Here is a 20,792-nt window from a genome sequence, read left to right on the forward strand (position 1 = left end):
GTCCCAATGTATTCCTCTTTTAGGGCTGATAAATTGTTAACACTTCCACTGGCTCCCAAAATTGGCTGTTGCACTTGTGGAACAAACTCATTAGCTTATAGAGCTGCAGCAGACTTATTTGATTATACATAAATGTTAGTAAAATATTTATATCATATTATGGGAGATACAAGGAAGGATAAGTAAATAAAACTCTGATGATCTAAATTCATGAGAATTGTAGATTTGCCCCTGTACACATCTCTATATTCATTAAATAAGGTTAACAGTGGTTAAACCATGTGTCATACATTACAGTTGTGCAAATGAGAACCTTAATTAAACCTGGGCATTCAATAAAGAGTCCACACCATAAATAATTCAAATTAATTAAGTTACTGACCAGAAGTCACTCTGCAAAGTCTACACTGTGGCAGCACCTTTGCTGAATCAAGAGAACGAAAATATATTATTTTTTTGTTATAAAAAAAATAAAGCCTGGGGTATATCAAGCTGGATATAGTTGCAGCCGTCATTTACTGCGTAAAAAAGAATGAACGTTATCTCCCTTCCTGTAACTTTGGCTAAATGTACATTATTTTATATTTTTATTATTCTCTTCTATTTATAAGGCACAGAGCCGTGCAACCCTTGTATTGTATGTAGAACAAACAATAATATAATTTTAAGTACAAAAGTGTCAGGTTTCCTCCTGTGTTTTCAGTCATGTCTTTATATCATCAGGCAGAGCTGTTTATTTTGGGTACTCTGAGATACAGCACGGTGCTGCTGTACTCTTTGCATTGGATACACTTGTTTCAAGAGAGCTGGTATTATATCGCAGGACAACAACAATAATCAGCTCTGTGTGATGATATAAAGGAATGGCTGAAGAGCAGAGAAGCCAGAAATCAAGGCATTTGGGGTCATTTATGAAAACTTGCAGGAAATAATGTGGAGTTACCCTTATTTCAAGTGCAGTTTAAAAAATATTACCTTTTGCCTTGGTACCATTTTTGAAGGATTGCATTTTGTACCCATAAACTGAAAAAGGGGGGGTGATGTGTAAAGGAGGTATCATTGGGAGGCACATAGTCAACCCCACACCACAAAACAGGGTGTACAGTAATTATCTTTTATTCATCAAGCGCTGACATATTACGTAGCAGTTTACATTGAAGGGATCATGACACAAATAACATACAATGACATGAAACATGAGGCAAAGGTGGCCCTGTCTGAAAGAGCTTACAATCTAATAAGTGAAGGGAACACTTGATACATAAGGTAGTTGAATAACAAAAGCAGTATTATTGGCCACCAATAATAAAGCCGCCGTTGCAGAAGTGAAGAGACACGGTGCAGGACGGAGACCTGAAACATCAACCAGTCACTGTAGAAATCTTAAAACAGTTGCTGACAAAAACGACTGTCTTTTACCATTAATCTTAACTGAACCCTTCCTCTTCTGCTTCTAGAATAGGCTTTTAATTCATGCTGCACAGGTACTACTGGAGTTATCCGTCAGCTTGGAGCAGCTGGTGTTGTTCTTTAGTACGACGCTTGCTGCCCGACCAGAGCCAAAACTTATGTTCGGAGGTCGCACACGGAGGTGACAACAGTAATGACAGTTGGGCTCACTGGGTCCAACAGCTGGAACCGGTAAACTGCGTATCCTCTAAATCAGTGTTTCCCAAACCCAGTCCTCAGTGCCCCCTAACAGTGCAGGTTTTCCAGGAGACGAGGGAAATCCTTATACCACCTGTGGATTTGTTACAATGTATCAGTCACTAATGACTACACCTGTGCTAAACCAAGGAGATATGGAAAACATGCCCTGTTAGAAGTCCAGAGGACCAGGTTTAAGAAACACAGCTCTAAAGGACCAGGTTTAAGAAACACAGCTCTAAATACCTGCTGCCTTCACCAATGTTTAACTGTTCTAAATTTGTGAGAAGATGGATATGTGGGAGGCAGGGCACAGAGCTGGTCTACATGGCATCCAATCACTAACTGCCACCCGCATGCCAGGGATCTTATGTCCTAGACTCACATCTACAGAGGACTCTCCCTGGGAGAGATAGGTAACCCATGTCTCCCATCTGTTGTGAAACTACAACTCCCAGCATGCCTTGCCTCCAAGACCTTTAAGTCCAGCTGGTGAGCCACCCAGGCTGGCAGGGCATACTGGCACCTGCGGCTGCAGGGCATCAGGTGGGCTAAGCCTTGCTCCTTGCAGTGCTGGCTGCAGGCAATGTGCATGTAGATCCCGGTGTCCTGACGTCTCCTGCAGTCTCCTCCTCCATATCCTTGCTGTGCTGTCTCCTGCTGACGTGTCTGCCTCTCTCTGCTCATGCTCTCTCTCTTCCTTCCCATGCACAGGACACTGCCACCCTGACATGGCTGCAGCCGGACCCCACATCTACCTCCTGATCCTCCTAACGCACCTGTCCCCCGGCCGCACAGCCCAGGACCGCAGGTTCTCTGAGACCAAACGCTGCGCTGACCGCGAGTGTAGCCGTGAGTGCGCTTTATAATGCGTCTGATTGTGAAGGGGAGGGGGGATCAGCCAGACTGGGAAAGGGGGGGTGTGGAGAGTGGGACCAGAGAACCCCCTCCCCCTAAATACGCATATGACTTTTCATACTTTTATTTATCTCTCTGCATCTCCATACGACGTTTGCATGAGTAACACCGTGCATGTACTGCAGCTATATGCGTTTGTTATTATAGATCTGGCATACTTGCATGATGATGGTATGATCTACACTCCGGTAGTATATCTTGCATTGCATTGTCCTTCTTTTTGAATATGGTGGAGTGGATCATTAGTGATTTGGGAGGGGGGGGGGGGGTGCATTGTAGTTGAGTGATCAAGGGTCTAGCTTTGCTTACGCTTGTTCTTGCAGTTGTTCTTTGTCCTTGCCAAGAGTGAAAGGGTTAAAGGCAATCCTTTATCAGGAAGGTCAGGCTTACATTCCTTTTTAAACCAGGATGGCAGATGTGGGTTTAAATGGATAACAGAGTTGTCAAACTTAAGTGTGTTAACAAGATGAGTGTCATTACCTACCTGTTAGATGCAATTGCAGTTTTGTCTGTGTGGATGCAATAGTTGTACCTGTGATAAGTGATTGTACACAAACTGACAATGTCACCAAGATTGTGCCATACTGGCCTCCCACAATTTCTCATTGTGCCATACTGGCCTCCCACAATTTCCTTTTGAGATCCTGAAAGATATCCCAGACACACTAACCCAAGCGCAGCTATATACACTTTCACTATAAAGTACTAGAGTGTTTGAAATAAATACAATATTTGTCAAGAAGTCCACAGATAATGTTGTTCCCCTCCCATAAAAGATCCAAAATCTACTATAGAATTATAAAAGAAGAAAGGGCAACATGGTGAACTATGTAATTAAGGGGAATTAAACACTCAGGGCTAGATTTACTAAACGGCGGGTTTGAAAAAGTAGAGATGTTGTATTTTATTTAGTATTTTCTACAAAATGACAGCTAAAATCTGATTGGTTGCTATAGGCATCATCTTCACTTTTTCAAACCCGCAAGGAAATATATCCCGGAGTGTTAATCTATGGACAAGATATTTATATTAATGTACTTATCTGACTGTGAATCCACAGGATACTAGTTTCCATTTAACTTGATCATTTTTCACGATAACATCTCTTATCAAATGTTGTCTTTATGTCAAGCTATAAGGCAATAGTCTGTTAAACAGAAAAACCATAGGCCGCAAATATAAAAACAATATTTTGACCACAACAATTATCGCTTAGTATCACATGCTCCAAACGGGAAATCCAGATATTCACTTTGTACTCTTCATTTTGTACACAGTTATAATTGTGCACTCAGAGATTAAATTAGCTCTATCTATTTAAGTTATTTATATAATATATATATACTTTTTTTTTTTCACTTGAAATTTTGTTATCACATTTTATAAAAAAAAATTCTTAAGGGTAGAGAAAAAAGAAAAGGGAGGGGGTAAGACATTTATATATCATTTTAATGTATTCACTTTGGATGTTTTCCCACCTGTTAATACTTTCCGTACACATTCTTGTGTTCCCAGAGTTGATGTGCAGGGGTAAAGCCATTCAAGACTTTACGGGGCCGGACTGTCGTTTTGTGAATTTTAAAAAGGATGAATTAATATATGTTTACCACAAGCTACAAGGGAGATCGTCAGACCTTTGGGCAGGAAGTGTAAGTAAATGTTGCCTATCCCGTGTTACCAAATATATTTGTCAATTTTTTATCTTTTAATGATACTTTTGTACTATTGTTACTGGGTTCCTTGGTAGCCGGTTCCCAGTTGTTCATGCAGAGAGGAGAGAAACTTGTGTTTTATTGGTGCAAGGGTTCAAGCCGTAGTTTCATGATTGACAGCTCCACTTCCCGAGACATTCTGCATTTAGGAAAGGCTGATGACACGTTGGTTGTTGATAAACTGGTGTGTTGCCAGCAAATATGAACGACGACTCATACAAAGTATCTTTATTAATCTGTATTTTTTTGAGTGAGTGAATAGAAGCATTGGTATTGTTACATTTGCTGTTAATATTCAGAAAATTATAATCTACACACAGAATAACTTTTAAGGAAAACTAACCTAAAATACAGGTTATACTTATTCACGGATTTACATATATAGTTACCATACACTGTCAGATCGTGGTAGTAGTTTTAACATTGTGGTCATATTTGCTGTGCAAGTGTAAGCTGTTGCTATCTGTTATCAGCTATTTTCTGGCAATCACCGGACACTCTCCGTCCTTATGGAAGAACCTCTGGATCTGTGCACCGTTTGCCCAAATGTGGGTGGAGAAAATTAAAGGTCTGTGGCTGCTATGCAGACATGCCAAACCGTGGAACCTTCAGTATCGCTGCTGGCCAATGACTAAGCATCGCAGTGACCATGTGACTGCATTATCATCTTAAGATCGCAACAGATGTCAATAGCCCTAAGCTATGTTTAGTTGCCGGTGGAGTTCTATTCACTTGGTAATTTTGGAGCTATCCTATCTACATTGTCTAGTGTGTGCCCCTCTTAACATTGGCTGGTTCATTTCATGGTATAATTACTGAAGCAGGTCTGCTGAGCGTAGGAAAAAAAATACCCCCCATCATAACTATTTGGGTATAAAGTTGTTAAATTATTAAATACCAGTCCGGATGGCTTCATTGGCCAGAGTTCTAAAAGCAGCCCCTTGGGCCTAATTCATTAAGGATCTTCACTTAAGAAACTTCTTATTTCAGTCTCCTGGACAAAACCATGTTACAATGCAAGGGGTGCAAATTAGTATTCTGTTTTGCACATAAGTTAAATACTGACTGTTTTTTCATGTAGCACACAAATATCAACTTTAAATTTCAGTGTACAAATAAGCTATCAAGTATTTGTGTGCTACATGGAAAAACAGTCAGCATTTCATTTATGTGCAAAACAGAAAACTAATTTGCACCCCTTGCATTGTAACATGGTTTTGTCCAGGAGACTGAAATAAGAAGCTTCTGAAGTTAAGATTGTTAATGAATCAGGCCCCTAGACCTTACCTGCCTGTGATTTCTGTCTTACCACTACAATAACAAAATGTATAAACCTAGTCAGTGACAGCCTAATGTATGTAAAATGTACAATAATAAATATATAAAAAATATATTGCACACAGCAAACCTAATGCTCCGTGCAGAAATCTAGTTACGTTTGCGGAAATTGAGAGGCGCAGCGGCACCAAACTACCCAAAGTCTGAGTTATTGCTTTCTGATATCAGCTATTTTCTGGCACACGCTGGAAGCACGCCGTCCTGATGGATGTGGACCTGTGTTCATGTGAGATTTTCCAGTATTCAGTAGATGCCTCCATATTTCATGTACCAAGCCGCTGTGCGTATATATATATATATACAGCTGTCAGAGAAGTATAAAAGTATTTATTTAGCGTGTGAATTGTACACATGGCAGGTCTCTCTTGATAGTGTGAAGGTCTCTTGTTTCAGTGATGCGTAACTTGCTACTAGTGCCAAGTGTTTGCGCGCTGCTAGCTATTATTAGCGAGTGATGCAAGGTGAATATATTCTTGGTATGCAAAGCTGGTTTCCTGTCTATTCAAAATACTTTTACATAGCTCATTGCCGGATCTCCAGAGACTTACTTGTAGCTGTCGGTACCCCTGGCATGTTAGTACAATGTAATACGTGCCAGCATGTTTTTATAGTGCCCAAAAGAAGGAGCTGTAAATTTATGCATTATTGTCAGACTCAGCAGAGCTGCACACATTTGAGATATGACAGTAGTAATAGAACCTGGCAGATGGTTATAGTTATTAAAAACGTGGTAATCTTCATCTAAAGTTGCACTATAAATTGTGTAATGGAAATAACTAACTCTGCAACACAACAAAAGACCGACTTTAAATTCACATTTCAAAGCTTTTTACAGCATAAAGTCATTTAAATTTATAGAATCCTTCTAATAACTGGTGCTAAACCTGCCAAACACTCATTCCTAGGGGTACATTTACTAAAGCTTCTAAAAAAAGGAAAAGTGGAGGTGTTGCCCATAGCAACCAATCAGATTCTAGCAGTTATTTTCAGAATGTACTAGATAAATGATAGCTACAATCTGATTAGTTGCCATGGGCAACACTTTTCATTGTTAGAAGTCTTAGTAAATCTGTCCCTTGTGCTGATTAATACTTTTCTAAGTTACCTTGTTACAAGTTGGCTAAAATTAGTTTTTTTCCATTCATTTATGAAATTGGTCAGTTTCCAAGCATTATAATGTGGTTATGTGTGTTATGTTAACGCAATAAACAGATAAGACCGGGGCTAAGTGCTAATTAGTAGTTCTGTAGCCTATAGGAAAAGTGTCCTGAGAGTCAAAGAACAGATATATAACTGTGATAAACCAGATTATAAGCAGCAGACTTCTAAGAATTGACACACAAAACACTGTAAATTCAATAAGGAAAGCACTGCCGTATATCTAGTGTCTCCAATAGCTTTATTATATATTATTATGCATTAAATGACACGTAGATGTGCAAAAAAATGTCCTGCCCCCTCATGCAGCTAAAAAAAAACAAGTTTGCAGGAATCTATGAGCTGAAATCTTGCTTTGTCTTAGGGAGTTGGGATTGCTAACCTAGTAGCAGCCTGTAGGTTGGTAGCAAGGCTCCCGAAATACCGCTGCAGCCAGGAAATATGGTGAAAATAAATTTTCACTGCTGAAAAAACAGGGCACAACCTTTGACATCGTATGCGTCCTCGGCCAATAGATTTCTTGGAAGATCAATGAGGGTGATCAAGAAAGGGAAAAGGAGCCACCTTCTGAACCAGGGCCTGATTAAGGAGTCAGAATGACTCAATGGGCTAGATTTACTGAACTGCGGGTTTGGAAAAGTGGAGATGTTGCCTATAGCAACCAATCAGATTCTAGCTTTCATCTATTTAGTGCATTCTACAAAATGACAGCTAGAATCTGATTGGTTGCTATAGGCAACATCTCTTCTTTTCCAAACCCTCAGTTTAGTAAATATACCCCATTGTCTTCGTTGGAATACGTCAAGATGAAAACTTTACTAAATTATTTTTTTTTATGTTTTCTGTTTACTTTGGAGAACAACTATCCTCCTATATTTTAAAACGAATTTCAGCTTACACCTCTCCCTGTCATATGTTTGCACCCCTCCCCAAAAAAATTGCTCTCCCCAAAAGCCTTGCGCCCTAGGCTACAGCCTGTTCAGCCTATTGGATAATCAGGCCACGTTTTGAACAGAGGTGAGCACAATTGCAGTCTTGGAACCACAAGACACCTAATGACGCAACTATCAAAATAAAAAAGTGAAGCGTAACTGAGTGATGAAGGACATGGTATCGTCTATGTCTGGAAGCGATAACACTGGGACTTTGAAGAACATAACATGGGAAGCTGGCAGCTGCCCAAGAGCTCTCCGACCTTGTGGCTCAGGCTTCCCTGCAAAATGGATTTTAATATTGTCTACTTATGTCAGTGTGAGGCCTCTTCTCCTAACCGAGACGGCACAAAACACTGTAATAAACGTTCAGATATTTCTCCAGAGGAACCAACAGACCTAGCAGGGTAGGAACTGTTGCTAAGTGGCAATCCTCTTTCCCTAGTGTAAAGCAAGTTTGCAGGTCATAGATTCCTGCAAACTTGTATTTTCGGGGGACTTGTCCCCCAGCAGTAGCTGGTAGGCAGATTACCACATGCACAACGGCTGCTCTGAGAAGCTTTTGTAAATCGGATGGTCTTAATGTTTTGCAAAAGTCCCCGCCAAGGACCAGCGAGCAGCGTGCATAATTGGTTGTGCCTTTAGCGGTCACCCTCATAGTAGATTGCACTTGGCGGTAGCGAGAGACCTCCGAATTGGTTAGTATTGACATCGGCCTCAAAGTTGTAACAATCCTAATGGATGACCTCGCTGGCCGGAAGGGTTTCTTGTAGGTGAAAATAATCGGGATATGTCCTATCTCAGAGGTTAGTGAGATTAAGACTTGACAGCGAAACACCCCGCACAGATTACACTTCACCACGTTGAACTCAGTATTTGAGTTCATCTCTAAATATACCTCACCGGTGTCTGAAAGTTTTCATTAAGTGCAGATTCACAGGGAGATTTATAACAGATGTCAGAAACACCTGTTGTTTTTGCAGCGTCGCTGAAGAGCAATATCTGTCGCACACACTCTCCTCACTACTAGCTACAATTGTTATTCCTCTACCTTATGTATCCAGCGTTCCCTGCACCTTTTAGATTGTAAGCTCTTCTGGCCAGGTCCATCTTTACCTTCTGTTTCATGTCACGGTACGAATTTGTGTCATGATCCCCTTTACGTAGAGAGCTACGTAATACGTCGGCTCTTTATAAATAAAAGATAATTATAGCAATGCATGCTTCTCCAGCTGCTGTGGGACTACAGGTCCCAGCATGCCACAAATTATCATTTTACTGCGACAGATTCAATTCACTGAAGTTATCGATGCTTATAGGCTTTCTTATTTCTTACAAATATGAAATCTGGTAACACACTGGTGGGAAGCCTACAAAAACAAAGGCAAAATAATTATTGTAAAAACAAAGTGTGTTTAAAGAAACGTTTCTTCCTGTACCGTGTATTTGGGATAAGTTAGTACATATACGTTTGACGTGTTTTTAGGCCCGTAAGATTGTTGTTACCATGACAACTCAGAACACCGTGCTTAATGCCTGACAATCACTCAGACTTCACTGAACAGATGACATGCGTGACGTCTCCCAACTGTCGCTGAATTAATATAGTGGCAGCGTGACATTCTATTCCACTGTATCCTAGATTTGTTTTTCCCTTTTCCATTCCATAATTCACTCTTAACGCTTACATTTTTATTTTATTTTTTATAATCTCCCAACAAATCAAATCGGCAAAAAAAAAATTGTAAAAAAAAAAAAAACCAAGTACAGTTAAAAACATCATGTTGTCTTTTCAGATAAAACTCCTTCCTCATGTGTGGGATAAAAATTCCCCCCAGGCCTACATCTGTCCCACTCCCCTTCTATACTGCAGTTACTTTCTTATAAGACATTTGTTTAGAGGAAAGAAGGAGGGGGAGGGAAAGTTACCACCCTGGACCCCATAGGCTGCCTGCGGTGTGTAAATAAACGCACTGGGCCTGATTCATTAAGGAAAGGAAAGCAAAAAAACAAATGAATAACTTTGCACCTGGGCAAAACCATGTTGCATTGGAGGGGGAGGTAAATTTAAAATGTGATGGCAGATTTATATTTGGGGTAGGGCATGTCCTAGATCAACTTTAAATTTCAGTGTACAAATGAAGCTATCAAGTATTTATCTGCTAAATGAAAAAAAACAGCCAGTATTTAACATATGTGCAATATAAAAAGTTAATATGCACCCCTGACATTGTAACATGGTTTTGTCTAGGAGCAAACGTACTCATTTTTTTTGCCTTACTTTCCTTAATAAATCAGACCGACTGTCTCCCAAAGAAATTTCTTTATCCAAACATAGAAAGTAACAACAGAGAATGATGGAAATTCATTTGACCGCGATGTGCCACAGGACATCAACGCGATATCCGGTTGCGCACATTGCCGGCCATTATGGTAAGGAATCTCTGCTCATTTTTTCTTGCACCTCTATGGGATGTGAGGAAAAATGAGCGGAGATTCCATCCTCAACATCGGCGCAGTGCGTCTGCGTGGACTGTTCCACAGACCACATCGTCCTGAATTGAATCTCCCCCAAAATGTTGTAATTTGCCTTTCTGCACACAGCATAAAGATAGGAAAAGATTGTGGTTATTGTCCCTTTAAGCTGTTTTTTTTGGGGGGGGGCATATTGATTTTCTTGTTGCTGCCCAAGGCAAAAAACGATCTTCGTGTCGGTCTATTCACGCCCGGGTAGAAACACCAAAACAACTCTGTTAAGTGTTCGATGTATTCCTGCAGAAACACCATTATCTTATCTTGGTATTTATTTACAGTAATGATATGGATACATGAGATATCAGAAATAAATGTGTGTTATTGTTCCTTTTCAGGTGGGTACGTACTTTGGATATTTCCCAAAGGATCTTGTAGATGTAAAAAAAGATTATTTAGCGGCCGCGGAGGAGCTGGAACTGCCAGCAGATGTAAGTTATTGTGTTTTCTTGTGTAAAGAAAGTTTATTCCTGAGCTAGTGTCAGCTACAGCTTAGAGTAGAGCTGTAGACAAACATTAATATTTACAGTAATATATATATATATATATATATATATATATATATATATATATATATATATATATAAAATTTATTAATTTTTTTGCACATTCAGTCCCCTCTAATAATAAATGAATATATACAGTAGACTACAGCTATCTTATCAGGATAACAATAAACAAAACTCCTAATTAACCTACATATTTCTTTTTATGTATCTCTAACATTATTAATACATATATAAAATGTAAAAATATTTATTTACTAAAAGCTCATTTTAATTTTTGGGATATCAAATCTTTTTTTTTTTTTTTAACTAACATTTCCCAGATTTTACCCTCCTGGAATTTATATTTTTCTAATCCTTCACTAATAAATTTAAATGAACTTAAAGTGGACAATGTCCCTGTTTTACTCTCTGCATTTTAACACAATTTATCCAGTATGCAGTATGTTTTGTGTTATCATAGTATAGTTGAGATAATTTTTTTTGTTTTGTACTTTACTGCGAGTCCCATGTTTTAGGAATTGACACATTTCTGTACATTACTTGTATGGGTGTGTGGATTTATTTGCTTACATAATCTACTGTCTGTTCTTAACACTTTACTTTGTGTTGTTATTTATTTATTTATTTTATTTTTCTTTTTGCAGGAAACAGATTTTGTATGTTTTGAAAATGGAGAAGATAATTTTGATAGTTATAATGTTGATGAACTTTTAAATAAACAAAAAGAAAGCACAACAAGCAAAGATAGACAACCAGGAGAGTCCACTCCTTCAGAATCTGAAACAGCACAGGGGGAGTCTCCTCCTTCAGAGCCTGAAACAACACAGGGGGAGTCTGCTCCTTCAGAGCCTGAAACATCACAGGGGGAGTCTCCTCCTTCAGAGCCTGAAACATCACAGGGGGAGTCTCCTCCTTCAGAGCCTGAAACATCACAGGGGGAGTCTCCTCCTTCAGAGCCTGAAACATCACAGGGGGAGTCTCCTCCTTCAGAGCCTGAAACATCACAGGGGGAGTCTCCTCCTTCAGAGCCTGAAACATCACAGGGGGAGTCTCCTCCTTCAGAGCCTGAAACAGCACAGGGGGAGTCTCCTGCTTCAGAGCCTGAAACAGCACAGGGGGAGTCTCCTCCTTCAGAGCCTGAAACAGCACAGGGGGAGTCTCCTCCTTCAGAGCCTGAAACAGCACAGGGGGAGTCTCCTCCTTCAGAGCCTGAAACAGCACAGGGGGAGTCTCCTCCTTCAGAGCCTGAAACAGCACAGGGGGAGTCTCCTCCTTCAGAGCCTGAAACAGCACAGGGGGAGTCTCCTCCTTCAGAGCCTGAAACAGCACAGGCGGAGTCTCTTCCTTCAGAGCCTGAAACAGCACAGGCGGAGTCTCTTCCTTCAGAACCTGAAACATCACAGGGGGCGTCTCCGCCTTCAGAGCCTGAAACAGCACCGGTGGAGTCTCCTCCTTCAGAGCCTGAAAGAGCAGTAAGGGAGTCTCCTCCTTCAGAGCCTGAAGCGGCATCGGGAGAGTCTCCTCCTTCAAAGCCTGAAGCGGCATCGGGGGAGTCCCCTCCTTCAGAGCCTGAAGCGGCATCGGGGGAGTCCCCTCCTTCAGAGCCTGATGCGGCAACGGGGGAGTCTCCTCTTTCAGAGCCACCTCCTACAGAGTCTGAAACAGCATCGGAGGAGTCACTTTCTTCAGAGTCTGGAACACCACCTGGGGAGTCATCTTCAGCATCTGGAACCTTACCTGGAAAACTGCCTGCTTCAGAGTTTAGGACACCAACAGGGGAACCTTCTTCTTCAGAGTCTAGAAAAGCACCAGAAGAACCACCTCCTACAGAGTATGGGAAACCACCAGAGAAGATACCGCTTTCAGAGTCCGGAACACCAGCGGATTCTGGAGCACAGACAGGAGTGCCATCTCCTTCTGAGCCTGAAACAACATTAGTAGGTAAGCAGACTGATAACACAGACGGATCACTTTATGCAAGAAATGATCATGCACATATCCAAAGTGTAAATAGTGAATACAAAAATTCTCAGGAAGACAATGTTGCACATGACGAAATAAACACAAGAAGCAAAGTGCCAGAAGGTGAACAAGCCAAAAATGACACCATTAGTCAGGTCAGAGCTAATCAACATAATGAGAAAAATGAAAATATTGATTCCTATACCCTTATAGATAAAGATATGATACAGAAATTAAAGACAAAGATTGAGTCAACGGGTGATGCTGTTGTATCTGACGATGAGGAGACCACGCATGTTACGCTAGATGATAAATACCTAGATGAAGATGGGGACAAAAGGGATGGACAAGATGAAGAGGACCTTATCGAAGAGACCCCGGAACCCCCTTTGTTATCTTATGATGAATCGGATGTGAAGTCATTGGACCAGGCAGCTTTTGAGAATATTTCTTCTTCCAGCACTCCATCGGAGGCTAATGCAACACCAACCGAAGAGGAAGTGGAGACCCCTGTCAATGTGGGTCATGCTACTACGCTAAAGCAAGAGAAGAATATTCTAACCACGTTGGGAGACACTTTTTTTGCTATTGTCAGTGGCGGGGAACAAACACGGGAAATCACTGATCCACATGGAACTGATCCAGAGGTAGAGGAGGACAAGGACCCAATCGAACAGTCAGAAGAAGACAATAATTTATATTTGCTTAGCATGGAAAAAAACAGTGTGAGACAACATGAACATTCCGAGCTCCCTTTTGATGAAGACATATATTTTTTAGAAGAAGGACCATTAGATGAAACGTTATCTGTTGAGGCCGATAAATCTTTACAAACTGAACCAAAGATCAATATTACAACAAAAAACTCATCTGCTGGTGAAACATTTTCTCCCAAAAGTGATACTGACCCTGAATTATTAACAGAGGAACAAGAAGTAGTGGAACAACCTGGTAAGGTGGACGTGGCAGGAACATCTGAATCTACAGTTGAGCCACAGGATACTGAAAACCGTGAAACAGCTACAGAAGACCTACAGCTACCATCTAATGATAAAAATGCATCTACTGAGGAATTGAGAAAATCATTGGAGGAAACTGAGCTGAAGCTCCCTGGGTTAGAACTGAATGAGAATACAGAAGAGAATGAAGAGAACAGCAAAGAAACAACAGAATATCCGAGCATGGATCTAAAAGAAAACATAGAAATAAAAGTAGCAGAGGAAGATGATGAAACAAGAGCGATAAAGTCAGTAGAAACTAAATCGGACTCATTGGATCAGCCAGTTCCAGAAGATGTCAAGCCTACAAGTGATCCGTTCACAGCTGAACTCCCTAAAGAAGTGGAGAATGCTCCGCAACAAATTCCAATTCCAGAGAAAAAGGAAACTGGATATCCAGAGTCAGAGATAATAGAAAACTCAGATAACACAATAGCAGGAAATCGTAAACCTGGGGATGAAATCAATTTTGAAAAGTTATCAACTGAAGAAGACGATAGTGTGCTCAATAAAGATGACAGTATACTAAATATAGAGCTTGCTGGAAATGAGAAGAAGAATGAAGAAGATTATGAACAACTTAAATCGAACGATCATGAAGCAGGACAACAATTGGAAGACACCAGAGAACCAGATAGTGAGGTCATTATCAATAAAGACATTATAGAAGATGATACCAGTTTGAGTGATCAGGACAGTTTAGACAAACCTCCTTTGGCTATGGACAGAGAAGAGACTGATGAAGAAAACATGGATGAACTGTTGGAAGATGAAAATGCTGCTAGTGCTAGAAGATCTAGACAATTGCTTGCAAAGGCTGAAAGCGACAATGATAGCACTGAGAATCTAGCTAGATCCAACATTCCAGGATCTGTGGAAAATGAATCAACCCAAGAAAGCACCTTTAAAAAAAATGAACCAGAAAATGAAGAAACAAGTATGAAGCAAACGGAACATTCCGTTGGAGCGAATGTTGAGAATACAAATGGTGATATTGTGACAGAACCAACGAAAGAGGAAATCCCAGCAGCAAAAGATGAAGAGACAGAGGGGACTAATGACATCTCGATTCAGAATAAGATCGATTCAGATGTTTCAGGCACAGAAATTGAGATTGAACAGGAGGTAGCAACACTAGTCCAGGAAAACAAAGAGAAAGCAACCAAGGAAGACACGAAGGAGCACAACTCGGACTCGGCTCATGAGAAATCGGCCTATGTAGAAGAGGCCGAAGAGATTGATGATGATTCTATATTTGCTTGGAACGATACACTAGAGCAGGATTCTTATATTGAAAGGATTAAAGCTCTTACTATAATGAGGGACTTTCTGAACGAAGAACGAATAACCCAGTTCACAAACTTCCTTGGACCTGACAACGTCCTCAGGCTGGAAGCCATGCTTCAGGACATGGATGCTGAACTGAAGCTTGCACGGAAAGACAACGTGCGTCTGGATTATATTGAAAAAGCTCTGGACGAGATTTTAGAAGCATCCGAGTCAAACATACTGGATTTTGTTGAGAGTGTCCTAGATGCAATAGAGACAAACTACGAGTTTATGGCAACAGAAAGAGAAATGTTTGACAGTTTATTGGATGATGTACAGGAGATGTCATACAAGCTTAGACACAAACATTCCACTCAGAGTGACAGCTCTGTGCTCGCACCAGGGGTTCAGGAGACAGAGATAGAAGAAGGTAAGAAGAGTGTTCTAGTCTGGGTGACAAATAGAATCAGATCACGAGGTAAAAATCCATAATGAGAAATATTAGCCAGAAATTTTGAAAATGCCTCCAAATTATTTGCATCGTTTAGAATTATTGCTGATATGTTGTTACATGTAGGGGTTTCTTTCTTTGATTAAATATATTGTTTTAACTTATTACTGAGATTAAGGGTAATGTGAGGCCCTTGTGAAGGTTACAGGGCCGCCCAAGTGTATCAGGTTTCCCATCACTGATCCAGGCTTCAGATGTTGCAAACAAATAAGTTGGATGCATGGACCTTGTTTCATAGAGAGGTACTTTTGACACCACAATCATTCCATATTTGTATGCCAAGAACGCTACACTGCACTGTTAGGGACTTTCACTGTGGCTTCCTGCTGCCTCCATTCCCCTCCTCACATCATGTCACTGCCCCTGTCATATGCAGCCCTGTCTTCACTGACACATCACTCATCTCCTGATATACTATGTGCTGCTGGGGGGACCCTGCTCCTCCCACTATATAACTCTCAGCCTGTGGCTTCCTGCTGCCTCCATTCCCCTCCTCACATCATGTCACTGCCCCTGTCACATGCAGCCCTGTCTTCACTGACACATCACTCATCTCCTGATATACTCTGTGCTGCTGGTGGACCCTGCTCCTTCCGCTATATAACTCTCAGCCTGTGGCTTCCTGCTGCCTCCATTCCCCTCCTCACATCATGTCACTGCCCCTGTCACATGCAGCCCTGTCTTCACTGACACATCACTCATTTCCTGATATACTCTGTGCTGCTGGTGGACCCTGCTCCTTCCGCTATATAACTCTCAGCCTGTGGCTTCCTGCTGCCTCCATTCCCCTCCTCACATCATGTCACTGCCCCTGTCACATGCAGCCCTGTCCTCATTAACGCATCACTCATCATCTCCTGATATACTATGTGCTGCTGGGGGGACCCTGCTCCTTCCGCTATATAACTCTCAGCCTGTGGCTTCCTGCTGCCTCCATTCCCCTCCTCACATCATGTCACTGCCCCTGTCACATGCAGCCCTGTCCTCATTAACGCATCACTCATCATCTCCTGATATACTATGTGCTGCTGGGGGGACCCTGCTCCTCCCACTATATAACTCTCAGCCTGTGGCTTCCTGCTGCCTCCATTCTCCTCCTCACATAATATCACTGTCCCTGTCACATACAGCCCTGTCCTCACTAATGTAATGACACAATTGGATACACCGTGAGCTGCTAACATTTCGATGATCTGATTGGCTAATAAGCTGAAATTATACTACTTCTGCAAGAAATGAATAATGAATAACTTAAGGTGCTCAGTCTCAGGGCAGTGTTTGCTATGAGCCAACCTCAGGTAGCTGTCTCAGGTGGCAAGTATTGAGGGTCAGCCAATGTAGGGAATGAATTAAAAATGACAATTTTCTTAAAGACAAACCTCCAAATTTACTGTGTTGGTGAATCTAATAATGCTTAAAAATATGTAAAGTAATAAGTAAGTGTACACAACTCATATACAAATGTTTATGTTGTTTTTTTAAGGGATGAGAACCATTTCAGCTGTAGAATGTATAGACTGTCACTCGCTGACAGTAACCAAAAACTCGTTAAAAACGCTGTGTACGTAGAGATAACCAGCTACAGAATCATAGTTGTCTCATGTTGCACAGACCGTTTAAGTGCATGACGTGGATAATGAATTGTGTACATGGTATAATAGACACACGATCTATTGCCATAGTTGATGCATAGAAAAATTAACTATAAAATCAATTCCAGTTGATGCCGTTAATTATTCTAACTGAGTACTGGTAGTTCTGCACCATTTCTGTTTATTTAGCTTTAGTGGTAGAGTTTGTGAGCGTTGACTGTTTTTATTCTTCCTATAGAAAAGCCATTTAACGATGAAGTGAATTCAGAGATGGATAAACCAGATTCTGAACAGAACAGGAAGGAAGAAGAAGATCTCACCGTACTTGAGCCACAAGTGGAGGAGGTTGTAGAGCTACCACCTGAGTCGCCAGAGGTTGAACCAGAGCTGGTCTTTTCCACCGATGACCCTCTGGAATCAACAACACAAGGTGCAGATGAAGCAATACCCAAGGATGAGGAGGAACCTGGTACAGGTGAGACACATTGTGTGCCATTTAAGTGGGGTCTGGATTTGTAGCGTAACTCCTGGGCCATTGTAGACAAGTGAGCCATCTTCTAGCTAACAAAAATATACACTGTTTTATAACAAGACGTTCTCACCAGCGTTTCATAGGAAACTATAATACATGATGTTTTTTTCCAATTACTGGTAGATTCAGCCCCAATTCTAAATTTCCAGTTAAATGTTTTAAAGCAGATAATTGCTGAGATTAGAGTCTCCTATCTGATAAGTCGTCTGTTTATTTCAAATGACGTTTGCTGATTCGCTGTCTGCAGTTGGCTTTTCTGTTTCGTGCTACCTGTAACATAGTCTCCAGTGTTGTCATCTCAGACTGATGATGCTTTACACCAGATGTGTAAAACGCGTTGTGTCTGTTCCTTACAGCCGCTGCTGCGGGAGAAGAAGAAGACGGGTCAGAGACGGCCGAGTTCCAACACACGTCGGTAGAACAGATCCTGTCCTCGGTAGGAAGTGCTCTTCTTGCAGCCGAGAAAACGTTCACTCCTGTTGCAAGACAGGTAAGTGTGACCTGGCTCCATAAGTCTTATTGCGGTTGTATTAGTGGAAAGTGTCTTTGTTTCATTTCAGTGCAGATTATCAGGTGTGGTGAAATAGAGGGTGATCTATCTTTGTACCCAATGTCCAGTCCAGCTTTCTTCAGAGTTCAGGTTTTGGGGTGACAGCACCCTGGTACTTGTAGTTCACAAACATGTGGAGCCGTTGTGTACTACTAGTTTAATCTAGATTTTCACCTGGCGAAATGCGTGCAAATCTCTGTTGGCCAATTTAGTTGTGTTCATCCTTCAATTAATGACGGAATGATCAAAATCTGATCCAACATCTAAAGGGGTATTGCTCCTTCAGATTACTTTATTTGTTTAGCTTCTACATACCCTCCAGCAACTTTTGCTAAGTCTATTGCTTTTCTTTATATATAGATACTTCTTAACTATTTATATCATTAGGCAGAGCTGTTTCTTCTCACTGCCCTTGGATACGACACATAGCTGCCCTCTGGATACAATTGTACCCACAGCAGAGAGAACAGCAGCGCTGTGTCGTATCCCAGGGATACGTAAATAAACAAGGTTGGCCGATGATATAACTACATTGCTGAAAAGCATAGAGCTATATCATGCCAGCCATGTACGATATAAAGATATAATTTACTCAATAAAAGATGCAGTGGAGACATGACCAAGCAATAAGTTAAGGGGCCAAATTTTGGCCCACCCATGCAAATGATCACAACGTGGTTGGCCACCATTACAATACATTGCTGACATTAGTTTTGTTTCATTTTGGGAAACATATAGGTGATTTTCACCTAACCAGACCACATAATTACCATTGTGTTTTTCTTCATCCTTTGTATTGGAATATTATATGCTTTATGAATAACAGCATCACAGTGACAAGCGTTTAGTTGCAGACTGAACCTTGCAAGTAAACAATATACAGTAAAATTTATATAGTAAACTAGGTACAGTCCTGAGATATAGTACTATTGTAAACGGGACAACGCTGCATAACGTTTTGCTCTGCGTATGTGGGGAAGGGGGCTGCCTAGTACCTGGCTGTCCCAATACATACTTGTAATATATTATCAAAATGCTTTATTTATAATAGTGTTAAGGATATTTCACAGTGCAGTGCATCAGGAGAGTCCAGGCTGATATACAGTGATTACAGACCATGTACATACAATACAATACATTCTGCCTACAAGCTAGCATGGAGTCATGTGACCAGATAGGCGGAATGTTTTTTATTATACAGAAGAGTGGTACTGGGCAGCAAAGTGATCGCGTTCTGGTTTCTTATATATGATGACATCACTAGTTAACATGTATAAGGCTATTATTTAGAATAGTTTATATATTTAATTATGTGTCCCTTGTGTATTATAAAGAGGACATAGGTGTGACTTGATTATTCTGTGATTGTATGGAAGCATTATAGCCACAGTAATTGTGAAGGAGAAAGTGGTAATTAAGCTAAATAATTACACAAATAATCAGAGGGTGGGACGCAGCCTCCCACCAGCTGACATATTTATCTCTTAATATCTACATCACTGTACTACATATAAAAACATGTATAAGCCAGGTGCCAGACCAAGGATCTTGTATAAGCCAGGTGCTAGACCAAGGATATCTGCTGTGTCTAGCCAATAAAACCACCAGACTAAAGATGACGCTGTGCTCACATTTGGATACCCAGGTTGATTATTTGTCCACTCTCAACAGCCATGAGTTAAATTGTTTGAATGATTAGGATTTCCACAGGGAAAGAGAAGGTTTACATTTATTTTAATTGATGTTAAATGAAAATGACATTGATTTGCACAGCTGGCGGTAAGAACGTGTCATGTGACTAAGCATGGTTTGGTGTATTCTGCCACCTAGTGTTGTCTGTGGGAATTGTAGTATTTGTTTGTTAACATACTAGTGAGAGCCAGCATCTTTGTACAACCTACATGTTTAATGTGTGAGTGTAGTGAGGAATACCGGAATGCTTTGTAGTCTAGAAAAGCTTATGTTTACTACCATGTAATATTGTTATATTATTGCTCAGTACTGGTCTTAAAAATAACGACAATTCTATGTGAGTTGGAGTTTGCATGTGCATTATGTTAGAGATGATGATAGAACTCCGTTTTAGAGGTTTAAAACAGACATTGGTCACAGTTCTGTGGTAGTGCACTTGTTTTACTTCCAGAATAGAAGTCTATAGCTGATTCTACAGGGTGTTTAAAATCCTCAACATCTCGTAGGACAGTATTCACGAGAAAGCAGCTTATAAATTCTCTAGGAAATGTACATACTTCTAACATGTTTTTTATTTATTAATTTTATTTATACTTAACACTATAAGGGGGTATTCTATAAACGAAGGAGGAGTGGTAATTTTGCCTCATCTTCTCATCATCATTTATTTATATAGCGCCACTAATTCTGCAGCGCTGTACAGAGAACTCATTCACATCTGTCCCTGCCCATAGGAGCTTACATCTTAAGTCCCTAACACACACACAGACACAGGTCAATTTGTTAGCAGCCAATTAACCTACCAGTATGTTTTTGGAGTGTGGGAAGAAACCCACGCAAACACGGGGAGAACATACAAACTCCACACAGATAAGGCCATGATCGGGAATTGAACTCGTGACCCCAGTGCTGTAAGTCAGAAGTGCTAACCACTACGCCA

General features: G+C 40.8%; 1 protein-coding gene across 7 annotated transcripts in view; it reads left to right on the forward strand.

The window, feature by feature from the left end:
- Positions 1–2,234: 2,234 nt before the first annotated feature.
- MIA3 (MIA SH3 domain ER export factor 3) overlaps positions 2,235–20,792 on the forward strand; it is a 55,922-nt gene continuing 37,364 nt past the window's right edge. For 2 of the 7 annotated variants that reach the window (XM_075204289.1, XM_075204292.1), the window contains exons 1-6: positions 2,235–2,499; positions 4,081–4,214; positions 10,576–10,668; positions 11,391–15,405; positions 17,317–17,553; positions 17,967–18,100. In XM_075204289.1, the coding sequence (XP_075060390.1) occupies positions 2,379–2,499; positions 4,081–4,214; positions 10,576–10,668; positions 11,391–15,405; positions 17,317–17,553; positions 17,967–18,100 (4,734 nt within the window). In that variant the 5' untranslated portion in view covers positions 2,235–2,378. Of the gene's footprint in view, positions 2,500–2,656; positions 2,737–4,080; positions 4,215–10,575; positions 10,669–11,390; positions 15,406–17,316; positions 17,554–17,966; positions 18,101–20,792 lie in introns of those variants that run through there. The other 5 variants (XM_075204291.1, XM_075204288.1, XM_075204293.1 and 2 more) reach the window with 5 other exon arrangements.

Source organism: Mixophyes fleayi, chromosome 3, assembly GCF_038048845.1.
Source record: "Mixophyes fleayi isolate aMixFle1 chromosome 3, aMixFle1.hap1, whole genome shotgun sequence".
In the NCBI taxonomy this organism is placed as follows: Eukaryota; Metazoa; Chordata; class Amphibia; order Anura; family Limnodynastidae; genus Mixophyes; species Mixophyes fleayi.